This window comes from Vipera ursinii (assembly GCF_947247035.1).
Source record: "Vipera ursinii genome assembly, chromosome: 2".
Taxonomy (NCBI): domain Eukaryota; kingdom Metazoa; phylum Chordata; class Lepidosauria; order Squamata; family Viperidae; genus Vipera; species Vipera ursinii.
Genome location: NC_139513.1, coordinates 72808003 through 72820954, shown reverse-complemented (window position 1 = coordinate 72820954; position 12952 = coordinate 72808003). Strand labels below are relative to the sequence as shown.

Here is a 12952-nt window from a genome sequence, read left to right as displayed (position 1 = left end):
CTCAAGCTGTCTCATCTAATACTAGTTGAACACTGAAGATTAGGTCTCTCGGTGCCAAGATAATGAAAATATCCCATCCTTTAAGGCAGATGTTCCTAACCTGGGGCCTCCCAGCTGTGTTGGACTACAGTTAGCCTAATCCCCACCCACATTTGCAGTGTTGCCTACAAATCATAGACCAACACTCAAGGAAGGTGCCAGTTCAATAAACTTTCTGACAAAGCAAAGCACTTTAATGGAATGTTGTCACATACCCAACTGATATAGGACCATAACAACAAAAGAAGCTTGGTAAATTTCACTTCATATTCATTTCCAATAAATTATCAAAAATAGGATGACTCCTGCAGACATATTTAAGCTGATCCACTGGAGAGGACACATCATCTTCATCCGTTCATCAAAACACATTCTTGCACTGAGTTTAGAGTAGTCACTTTCAGTGCTTCTGTCGGATTTAGCGAGATTGCTTCCTTTCTGATCTGTTACACAAAGTTACTTATTTTTGACTACTCGTTGGTTGAAGCATGATATGGACAGGTGGTAAATCATCATCAAGTTCTTCATCTTCACAGACCATTGACAATTCCAAAAGATGACACTCCTTGGGGATTGACTTTCCAGTGATTTTATGAATCCATTCTGTCAGGCTTAGAAAGTAAAAACAAAAAGTGAACAGGGTGCCAGGGGAAGGACTGAGCACCAGTCTTTTGTCACTTGATGTAGTGAAAATATAAAGCATGTGTTTATAATAATTGCATGGTAGAATCGATATGGGAAGTGTGGTCAGAACTGTAGTGGGAAATATCTGACACTACATGGGGATTTGATTTCATGGGCTGCTTTTGGCATAAGCCTGAGATGCACCAAGGCTTCTTAATCAATCGCATCCCAGTCTGTTATTCTGCTTCTCCCACAGTAGTCAACAGAATGAATGCATTTGAGAAACCCTCAAGCAGGAAATGAAGGCAGCTTCTCTCTCTTTACTTAGCAAGTGATTGTTGGGAGTACGTGATGCATCCAATTAGCCAGATGTGGAGCGTGCTTCCTTTTCCTGCTTGCATTTGTTTCCAAAGCATGGTCTGAAGGGTGCTCCAGAATTAGGGACTAAAATTACGTTAGCTCCCATTAGGGTGGGGAACACCTCGCCCTCTCTCCCTAAGCTTTTATATTGGAGGTTGGACGGGGAATATTTCTGAGCAAAGGCTTCCAGGATCCCCTACTTTGGCCATGCCAGCTGGGGTTCTCAAGCAGGGACAGGCTCTCCACCTCGTACCTCAGCCCTCTAGAGCGGAAAGCAAGGCAGGCGTTTTGCTCTCTCCTTAGGAAGCAGAGTGAGAGTGGAGCTTCTGCCTGGAAGAATCTATAGACTGATTTGCGAAGGGGGTGCGGACAGAAGGAAAGTGAGTGTGCTGAAAGCAGAAGAGCTGCCAGGGAGTCTGAAAAGATTATAGAGCGCGAGGCTACAGTTGCCTCTGGTTGGCAGAAGCCCAGAAGGGCCTGCTTGAGGCTGGGATGAGCTTTGTCTACCCCAGGAAGTTGAGGAGGAGGTGCTGACAGCAGGATGTTTACCCGGCATGGAAGGGACGGGACATTCGAGGCTTTGCAGCTGCTGCAGATACAGAACCTAAGCTGTACTTGTAGGGGCCCTGCAGCGGGGTAGCCCTGGCCTCCCTATCCTTCACTCCGGAGGATCCCTCTGCCGACTGGCTTCCTAAGCACAGCTGGACAGTGGGCTGTTCTCCAGCCAGCAAAACCAGGCAAGCAGAGGCCCAGACAGAGCACATATTCAACCTCAGCAATCACAGAAGGAAGAAAGATGGGAGGATTCCCATAGATTGTCTGACCAGGCCTTCCTTTTACTGGGTCACCAACAGCCCCCCCGCCCTTTGTGTAGGATTAATGTAAAGAGACTCTGATAGCCTGGGAACCTTCTCATAGTTTAATATTAAACTGAGATTTAACTTATTTCATTTGGTCTGTTTTTATATTCTTCTGCTTCTAGAAATAGCATTTTTAATAACTGTAAACTCTCATAGAAGCCTTTTTAGAGCTGAAAGGCAGCATCACAAGTGTGTGTGTGTGTCTGTATGTTTATGTATGTGTATATGTATATATACATATACACACACATACACATATATAAATATGAATTTAAAGCTGGGTACAGCCTTTACAGATGGGTCTCCAAACTAGAAGTTTTTTCTGTCAGTTCACTTCATAAAACCTTTCACTGCCTTGGTTAGATAGAGCCTCATCAACGGCTCTGCTCTAGTAACCAGAAACTGAAGCTAGGAAGATTAGGGTTCTATAATATCTCTCTATGGATCACAAGAGGCCTTATGAAATGTCCATGCAGGGAGAAAATCTCAAAACGCTCATCTTTGATTATGATTTGCTAAAAAAAAAGAAAGTTTAAAGCCAGAGAGACCACATAACAGGTTTTCAAGGGCCAAAATCTAGAGTGGATTGGTTGATGATATATAGTAATAATAATAATAATAATGTTGGAAGGGACCTTGGAGGTCATCTAGTCCAACCCCCTGCTCAGGCAGGAAACCTTATACCATTTCAGACAAATGAGTGTCCAGTCTCTTCTTAAAAACGTCCAGTGTTGGAGCATTCACCACCTCTGGAGGCAGGTTGTTCCACTGGTTAATTGTTCTAACTGTCAGTGAGTAGGAGAATTCTTTTTTCTGGAGTCTGTGAGAAATGGGTTAAACTAATGATATTAAAGCTACTCCATTTAAACCACATTATTACTATATGTGTTTTGGGGGAATCTAAAATTAGACAGTATGGACAAAGGCTACCAAAAAAAAGAGGTTTGGGGACAATTTGTAGCACTCAGACAGCAAGTTATTATTAAATTCTTAAGGAAATGTCTCCGTTAAATTCCTACCACAAAGGAGGCTGTTGCTCTACGATCTGCTCTTCCTTATCATAGAGAGTGGCTTTTCCAAACAGCAACTTCTGAGGCACAAGATCATGCTCCCTCTATGAAAAACAGTAAACACAGTCAATATCACATTAAAATCCTTCAACTGAAGACCACTGAATCAACATAACGTTGGAAAAGCTGAGGAGAACACAGAAAAGATCTGTAATAGTCTTCTTTAACATGGTGGCCTGCAAACATGCTTGAAAACTTCATAACCTGCAACTCTTACCTAAGAGTGGACTAATGAGTATAATACACTTCAAAATGCCACACTTTTTTTTTACTTAGAGTGCAATGAAAGACTAACCTAGCTATCTCTTGGAAAATCACAGAACATCTATCTGGAGGGTAACCAAGTTTGATAAGGATGAGCTGGAAGAATACGATGATGGACAGATGAGTCCAATACAGGACATCCAATTGTGGGAATGAAAATGAAAAACAATGAAAAAGGATTAAACAAGCAGTATGTATGAGTTAGGACAAACCAGGCTGCAAGACATGAGCGTACTGGGAGAAGGAAGCCTATTGAACAGAATATTGGCTAATCAAGAAAATGGCACTGGGATAGAATGGAGACATCCCATAAAGTCTCTGTATGTGAAATACTGGATGAAAATCATCTTTATGCTTGTTCACTGATGAGGCTGGATGTATCACTGGAAAGCCAAATACTGTATACACATTTAGGGCGCTCTGCACAGAAAAGACAACCCTGCCTGCTAAGGAAGAGGTAAACCTTCTTACTATAGGAAGAAGAAGAAGAGGTAAGACTGAACACCCAAGATATGCCCCTGGGCACTTACCAGAACTTGCTCCTGAAATTGGAACAATTGTCTTTACCTGGATATGATCACAGAAGTCTCTCAAGGTAATAACTTCTCCTCTGGAATTAAAACCAGGCACAGTAATTCTGTCCCAGCAGCTCCATGTCTTCTGCCGATACTGGGAAGAAAACAATTTCCAGAGAAATAGCAAGTTAAGGGGTTTTTTGCAACATACCACAACAAAGAGTCTCGGGGCACTTTAAAGCTAGACATTCATAAGCGTTTGTGAAGTCTACTTTATCAGCAGCATGGAGATCATTTTTTGTTAAAAAAAAGGTCTGTGTGAAAAGTCCTAACCCAGCTGGTACACTTCAAGAAAATTGCAACAGGCAGCTTTCAGAAAAGCCATTTCTTAAAGAACAGAATGGGTCAAGCCTTAGATTCACACTCTTAAATTGTCCTGCAACCCAATCCTTTACTCATTTGGAAATATATCCCAGTGGGTCTTATATTCAAAGTTATAAGCCCAACTATGTTTTCTAGGGTATAAGATCAATTGAAATGGGGGAACGTAGTGTTGAGTAAATATATTTAACATTGCAGCTTGAAGGAACCTTGCTGGTGGACTGGTAAATTCAGTGACCCCATATATTAGCCCCAAGTAATCTGTATCACTAGACCACTTGGATCATTTTAGTAAAACAAGGGGATACAGAGGACGTTCCCCCCCCTCCTAAATTATGAACATTATGTCTAGTTCAAGATCTATTGCTCGTTTTCTAGTGAGATGTTAGTAAGAAAAATAGCTGTTGGGAAAGAATCTTATAGCCAAGGACCTTACAAATTCAGACTGTTCATCTTATCAAAAACAAGGTTAAGAGGTGAACTGATTGTTAATATACCTTCACAGAAGAGGTTTTAGGTATCAAACAGCGGCTCTTTAATCTAACCAAGAGGAACAGAAGAAAAACCAATGCAAATAAAAGATAATAACATGACCAATTCTAATCAGGCCCAGCATTTCAAACCGCAAGGAAAATTAATCATTGCCACCCCAAAAGCCACTGTGATGCTGTAGTTGAGAGCATTTGATTAGGATAAGGAAAGCCAGAATCGCATCGGCCAAGAAGGTCATTTTCCTTTCAACTTCTCAGTTACCTCACAAGGTTATCGAATACTAAAACACACAGATCTGAGAGTCTTCGAGGAAAGGCAGAACAGAATTCTGATAAACAAAAATGGCAGGCTTCCAATGAAAACCAGTCCTCTTCCTGCTGAAAAGACAGTTTAATGTATTCAAAACCGGGGGGGGGAGGGTGGATGTCATAATGTATAGAGCAGAGGAAGTCATTCCTCTTGTATTTCCCATGGGAAGCCAACATTGGATAATCTGGCTCATTCCAGTCTGTCTTCTCATCTCTGGATACACAGACTGGATGCAGAGCGTGCAGAGAGGACCCTACAGGGTCCTCTCTTTTGCTTGTTCATGTTCTATACTATAGCTTTCTATTACACAAAGACACATTGAATGGATCTCCTGACAACATACAATTATCCTTTTCTTCATAAGAGGCCCCAAAACGTGCTGACCTCTTTGCTCTTTGCATTGTTGGCCCTAGGCAGAACAGACAAGAAACATCCCATCTAGTAACAAGGGAGCCATTGGAGCTGATTACTAGTTCATGGTAGGAAGTGCCCTGACTGGAGGGAAATTTGGGGGGTCAGGCGGCACAAAGGGATACTGTCCTGGGCACGCTCACTGGTCAGTTAGGGAGGAGCTGGCTTGGACTCTATCATTTCTCTAAGACTCCTAAGCAAATCCTCTTTGTTTTTAGAAATGGCAGGTATGGACAATTTCGACTCCCTTATCTAAACCCAAGAGTACAAGTAATCCTTGACTTATAACAGTTCATTTAGTGACCATTCAAAGTTACAGCGGCACTGAAAAAGGTGACTAAGGACCATTTTTCACACTTACAGCCTTTGTAGCATCCCCACGATCATGTGATCAAAATACAGAGGCTTGGCAACTGACTCGCGACTGTTGCTGTGTGCCAAGATCATCTGGTCACCTTTTGCAACCTTTTGACAAGAAAATTTTTAACGAGGAAGCCGGATTCACCTAACAACCATGTTACTAATTTCCCAACTGTGGTAATTCACTTAACAACTGTGGCAAGAAAGGTCGTAAAATGGGGCAAAACTCACTTAAGAAATGTCTCACTTAACAACAGAAATTTTGGGCTCAATTCTCATCGTACGTTGAGGACTACTTGTATTAGCATCTACCAAAGCTTCTAGATACCCTATTAGATTCCTGCTTAGAGCTCTAATGAAAGAAGTCACTTCCTCACTGTGGCTAACTAAAAAACTATATCCCATCCCACTGTTCAATCAACTCTTTTTCAGTAGGATACGGGTAATGTAAGAAAGGCTGAGCGCCAAAGAATTGAGGCCTTTGAACTCTGGTGCTGGAGAAGACTCCTGCGAGTCCCTTGGACTGCAAGGTGATCAAACCGGTCAGTCCTAGAGGAGATCAATCCTGACTGCTCTTTAGAAGGCCAGATCCTGAAGCTAAAACTCAAATACTTTGGCCACCTAATGAGAAGGAAGGACTCACTGGAGAAGAGCCTAATGCTGGGAAAGATTGAGGGCAAGAGAAGAAGGGGACGACAGAGAATGAGGTGGCTGGATGGAGTCACTGAAGCAGTAGGCGTGAGCTTAAATGGACTCCAGAAGATGGTAGAGGACAGGAAGGCCTGGAGGAACGTTGTCCATAGGGTCGCGATGGGTCGGACACGACTTCGCAGCTAACAACAACAATGTAGCTTCAGTGTTGTTTTATAATAAAAAGAATATTCTCATTTATTATTTATTTAACTTAGATTTCTAAACATGTATGTATGGTTCAGACTATGTTAGCGATGGTTCCTGGATTTACAATTTGAAAACAAAGAACTCTTACCTATTTTATTTCCAACCCCCGTAGAAGCAAATAAAAAAGGGAATGGGAAGAAGGAAAGGGAACTCAAGATGCACAGCACCATCAAACAGGGAGTTCTAAATGAAAAACCATCATGTAACCCAGATTAAATCATTGTACATAAGAGAGTCCCTAAGCGGTAGAAAATAATTCTTTAAATGCCTATGAGGCTAATGAAGCTTATGTCATGCCACTTATGGGAGGAAACTGAGCCAAAGTTCCTCATCCTGACCATTTGGGTCCATATGGCCTATTCCATTTGCTCCTTTATGTCCGCTAGTAACAAGAACCAGCAACAAGAACGGCTTCTCCTCTTTCCTAGGCGCCATATGGCCACTTGGCCTCTCACACTTGCTGGGAAACCTTTACACCTCCTGTTCATCTCTTCCTCTTTTTTCTCTGCCTCTATATTTCTACAGCCAACGGACTAACCCACAGACAGTAAGAAGAGTGGAAATCAAATTGGCCCCATCCATAATGCCAGAAGATCACTCTTCAAAGCCAAGGCTGCAAGGAGACAGGAGTGGGTGGACCACGTGAGGAGAGGGAGGGAGAATATTGAGGTCCCAAAGCTAATCATTGTTCCCCAAACTCTTTATTCCCACGCCACAGCATTGTTCTTTCTGATTTTCTCTACTCAAGTCTGCCTTGCACAGTTCTCTGAAATGTTGTTTCCTAGCCCATCCCCATCCCAAAATCTGCTCTAGCATGAGAAACAAATTTCTAATGAATGTAGTGGGGGGGGGGAATCCTTTGGCGCCAGGATAAGAGCTGCCTTCCCCCAATCACCAGCCCTTGCTAACTAATGACTCCCATATGTGGCTTAATCAACTCCACAAGTTCTTGGATTCAGTACAGCTCTCCATTCCTTTTGCAAATCTATCCCCCTTTCCCATCTCCTGATGCTGTTGCTCCTTTTCCTCTCTGAGCCCTCCTCTCCGCTCTTTCCTCCCTTTCCACTCCAATTTCACATAGACAACTTCAGGAATGAAGTCAGGATTTAATTCCAGGAGGTTTATTCATCCCTGAAAAAGAAGCAAGATGGATGTTCCTAAATAGCCCTAAGGTATAGTAAATACAGACTTGCCATCCTGTCTTCTCTGTTGCTAGTCTCTGATACGCTGGCAGTGCTGAGAAAAGTGGCGGCAAGATTTCAGATCTGTAGGACCTACTTTGTTAACAGAGTTTTGAAATCCATCAACAGCTGTCAAGTGTATGACTTGAGTGGGAGTGATGGTAGTGAAAACAGTTAATGAGACCTCTAATCACAGACTCAACCTAATTACTTCGAGGGTAAACAGTTCAGTCAGAAACCTTTGTGGCTTTACTGCAAATCATCTCATGGGAGTGGCATAGGTCAGTAAACCTTTCTACCACAGTGGCTTCCAGACATCTTTGACTATAATGTCCATGATTCCCTACCAGATCTTACACTGATGAGAATCCCAGTTGAACACATCTGGTCAGTGTTTGGAAACAGTGCCTCAAAAGGGAACCGTTTGCTTTCTGTGATTCAGTGTCCATCTCCACTAGATTTGCAAACCCAGGGGAAGAGCAGCCCATCCTTCCCAGCAACAGGAAGCATGATGGACTAATGGTCTCACTCAGTATAAGATGGCTTCCTACATTCCAAAGATCCAGAGGTGCAACTACGGAGAAAATTCCCAGTTCTGGCAATCACAGATGTTGCCTCTCTATCCCATCCCATTGTAGCGTTGGTGGAGCAGTGGGCTAATGCCTCCTTAGGTAACACCAGCTGCCTGCAATTAGTGCAGGTTCGAGTCCCACCAGGCTCAAGGTTGACTCAGCCTTCCATCCTTCCGAGGTAGGTAAAATGAGGACCCAGATTGTTGGGGGCAATTAAGCTGACTTTGTAATAATGCCGCTTGGGGGTGCGTGTGAAAGCCCTAATAAGCAGGCATATACATAGAATGAAGGCTACTGCTAAGCTTGTAAGCCGCCCTGAGTCTTCGGAGAAGGGCGGGATATAAATGGAATTAAAAAAAAAAAAATAAAAAAAAATCCTTTTCCCCACCAAGTCTGTTTTTGAGAAAGTAAAAAGGGGCCATTAAAGAGGAAGGCAAACTTCACTGAATCCTATGTAAAATTACCCAAAGGAGGCTTCGAAACGGCACAGTTAAAAACATCCCCTTCACATCTGCCTTCTGAGCACCACAGCCTCTAAGCTGCTACACTGGGTAGAGGCACAATCCCTCCACAGCTGGATGAACTATGGCTGCAGAGAGGATTTTTCAAATTCAAAATGTCACAAACTTTCATTACCAAGGCCACCCCCACCCCTTTTCACCACAGAAGTATTGAATCTCTGGTCATTGCAGGGGCCATTTGCAGAGCTGTGCTGTTTAGAAATCTGAGATACCCTTTAAAAATATACAACATTTGGCAATGCTAGATGGCGGGGGTGTAACCAAGCCCTGGGGCCATGCAGCATGATCTGAACCAGGAGGGAAGGAACAGAGGCCTGACAGCCCAAGCCCTGCAGAACTGACGCCCCCCCCCTTCCTGCTGGCCCCCCCTTCTCCTACCAATCTGGTTCCAATCTGTGTTTCCTGTGTAGCAGGAAGCCCCAGCCTCTCACTCCATAAACTCAAGACAAAAAGGCCTCTATTCAAACAGACGCTCTTAATTTAGCTTCTTGCTCTTTCCACTCGCCCCCACCCTATTCTGGCTCTGGTTTCTTTCTCCAGAAAAGGGAGCTATTGCAAAGAAGCCAAGAATAGTCGCAGCCCCAGCCATAGAGGGCCAAGGCAATTTCCTGGGGGTGACAACAGTAGAAGCAACCCCGAAGTCCCAGCACTGTATTCTGGGTGAGCATAAATATACCTCCTCTGCATTCATGCTGGAAAAAGGAGAACAAGAATGGCAAAGTACTTTAAAAAGAGTTGCCAGGAAGAAACCATGCCATAGCATAATTGATAGCTCAATAGGAAGGAAGGAAGGAAGGAAGGAAGGAAGGAAGGAAGGAAGGAAGGAAGGAAGGAAGGAAGGAAGGAAGGAAGGAAGGTGTTTGAATGTGCAACTTCATCTTTAAGCTAGTCAGTATTTAGAAAAATCACCTAGAAATTTCAATAAATTCACCTTAATAAGAAAATCAGAAACACATAATAAAAGAACCTTATATACAAATTATCTATCTGGTGGTGGATCCTGTCCTAGAAAGATCCATCATTGATACTGGTAAGATAGTGGCATACTTTCAATACATTGGTTACCAGTTGTCTTCCGGGTGAGATTCAAGGTCTTGGTAATGGTTTTTAAGTCCTTACATGGCATGGGTCCGGAATACCTCGGGGACCACCTGCTGCCGGCGTCGACTCCCCTCCGCCCTGTGCGTTCCCACAGAGAGGGCCTCCTCAGGGTGCCTCCGGTCAAAGAATGCCGGCTGGTGGCCCCCAGGGGGAGGGCCTTCTCTGTGGGCGCCCCGGCTTTATGGAATCAACTGCCGGTTGAGCTCCGGATGGCACCAGATCTTCGCTCCTTCCGGCGCGGGTTAAAGACCCATTTATTCGAACAAGCTGGCCTGGCCTGATGGGGGAATGTTAGGGTTTTAATGTTTTTTTATATTTTGATTGTTTTAATTTGGGCAATAATTTAATCCTTTTTAACTTTTGTACTTCTATTTATATGCCCTGTTCACCGCCCTGACTCCTTCGGGAGAAGGGCGGTATAGAAATTCAATTAAATAAATAAAAATAAATAAATAAATAAATTACAGGTATTGATTTAATGTAAAATTTTCCCACAATACCTTTGCCCACTACTTTTTCACTGCAAGAAGGTATTTTTAACGCAATGTCATATATTCTACTATTATTATCCACAAGAAACACTTTGATGGCAAGAGACGATACATCTGCATTCTAATGTTGCTCTGAAGATATCTGTGAGACTTCTGTGACTTATCTCTGAGAACAAAGATTGGACAATGGTATAAACATGGGATATCTGGGATGGTATAAGGACTTCTGCCTTGGCCAGGGTGTTGGACTAAAAGGCCTCCACTAGCAACTCTATGATTTTATGATTCTGTTAACATGTACTCCCTTTCAGTCACAGCACCATTTCAGCTTGGATTTACCTTGACTTTGTTGAGTCTTGCAGTAAAAGCCCTTCATCATATCTGGGGAGCAAATGAATGTGTGTGGAGAGATTCAGGGCTGGCATTAGTGGTTTCTTCCAAAAGAAAACACCTTGGCTGGTGCTCCAGATTGGTGTGCAGCTTAGCCCCAGCTGTGAATGTCAGCTGCAGGTTAAAGACCATTTCCTGTGTCTGACAGCTCTCAGGCACCTATCCATCCCTCTCCTTCTGCACTGCTGCTGGCTTGATACACACTCCAGACATCAGCTTCTGAAACTAGATCTCCTTCACCGTCTGTCTGCCAGAAGAGGCTCAGGAAAGGCAGAGTCAGCAGCAGCTGAGCTGAGCAGAGCTGGAGCAGCTTCCCCTGCCCCCTCACATCAGAGCTGGGCAAGCAACTCACTTCCGGTGCCCAGACAAGATGGCACTGCATGGAATGGGTTGGCAGCATCTGCAGCCTGGATGTCATTCTCACCCACATGCTAAAAAGTCACCTTCGGTGGCTATATACAGTAAATTTCAGTAATAAATAAATAGTAAAAGTAAAAAATAAAATAAACGATACAAGGCAGCCATTCTACCTTGAACCTTTGCTGCCAGTAACACCCAGAGCAATGCACTATCTCTAATTAATGCTGTAAACCCTATTTCCAGGAGGGGACTGCGGCTGGACGCTGTAGCCAAGAACAGGAACACATGCCAGAAGATCAAGTGCTTCATACTTCCAGTTTTCATTCTTCTGTTGCAATGTCTGGAGACAGGCTTGTGCCAGAAAAAACAGCAACTCTGTCATGATAGCCTTTAGTGTCTTCAAAAAATTCCAGCAAAAGTGCACGAATAGAGGGTGTGTCACCCACACATCTAAGCGATCACAGATGCTTAGTGCCAAAGCCACCCTTGGGACCATTTTGAGCATGAAATAAGAGGGAACCATTGCTCTCCCTTCCCTCCTTCAATGTAGAAAGATTACTATAAACTAAGATGGCCACCAGCATCCACGCTGCTACAGAAATTACATGTTAACTTGTACAAAGCAATTTGATTTCTGTTCCAGAATGATTTGGCTCCTCGCACTACAACAACCCCTTGCTCCAGCCTTTTAGACATCCAAGTATTCCAGAACGCCTCTGGAGCTCTCCCTTGCTTGTTCTCATCTTTGACTTGCACACAAAAAAGAGACCCAACCAATCTCCTCCCGTTTTCAAATTATGATGAATTCAGAGCTCCAAAGAAGGATCATCACAGGCCTCACCTTGTACTCTTGTGGACATGGCACAGGCTGGGAGCGATCGACGAAGGGCTCAGAGAGCTGGATGAAGTCATGGCGATAGGAACCGAGATCCTTGTGCTGCCACACCAGTTTGTAAAGCTCCAGGCAGGCCAGGCCAGCTACAGCAGCTGTTGTTGTGGCAATAGCAGGTACAATCCGGCCCACAATCCTCTTGGCCTGTTGAAATTAAGTTGGACAGAGACCATGAAAATGATGGGAGAGAAAGCTGCTTCTGCCAGTAAGGAGTTCTGCAGGTGGCAAGCACTGGGGAAGGATTTTCTCAAGAGGAATTGGTAGCCTCCACCACTTCCCTTCCCTTGATAGCCCCCTCTCCTCAAGCTTCCAACTTTTTCCCCTCCCTCTCTTGAGTAGCCTTGTGCAGAAATAACCTTGCTGTATGGACTTGTTCTAAAACAGCTAGAGCACATTCCAATATCCCCATTCTCAACTCTCTATTTTCTCTCTTTCATTTATTGGCAAAATTGGGGGTGGGGGGTGGGGAGGAAAACAAAAGCCTTCCCACTGGCCTCACCTGGAACTTATCCACTGGAGAGATGCCATAGTTCTCAGCTCGCAGATTGGCTGCATGCGTGATGAAACTCAAATGGGAGTCATTATCCTGAGGGCCCAACAAAGGGAAAATCAGTCCTAACCAGGAAGTGGTGGAAGTAACAGAAAGGATCTCAATAGGAAGGAGACAAAAGTGATTGTAAGTCTTACAAAAATCAGGAAAAACAAAGAACAGTTGGGACTTGATAGTCTGTAAAGAAAAGGCATGAAATGTGGTGACAGGGGTAGATATGATGTTTGGAGGGTTTATTTTTAGTAAAGCAAAACAACTCCAATGACTGCAAAAACAGTGTGCGTGCAACGCTTTGTGCAATCTTGGAAA

At 43.7% G+C, this 12952-nt stretch overlaps 1 protein-coding gene across 3 annotated transcripts in view; it reads right to left on the bottom strand.

Annotated features, from left to right (window-relative positions):
* Positions 1-284: 284 nt before the first annotated feature.
* The window catches only part of UBA7 (ubiquitin like modifier activating enzyme 7), a 42925-nt gene continuing 30257 nt past the window's right edge, over positions 285-12952 (bottom strand). For all 3 annotated transcript variants that reach the window (XM_083352023.1, XM_083352024.1, XM_083352025.1), the window contains exons 21-25: positions 12593-12679; positions 12043-12237; positions 3785-3886; positions 2903-2997; positions 285-650 (exon numbers count right to left, since the gene is read on the bottom strand). In XM_083352023.1, coding sequence (XP_083208149.1) covers positions 500-650; positions 2903-2997; positions 3785-3886; positions 12043-12237; positions 12593-12679 — 630 coding nt within the window. In that variant the 3' untranslated portion in view covers positions 285-499. The remainder of the gene's footprint in view (positions 651-2902; positions 2998-3784; positions 3887-12042; positions 12238-12592; positions 12680-12952) is intronic.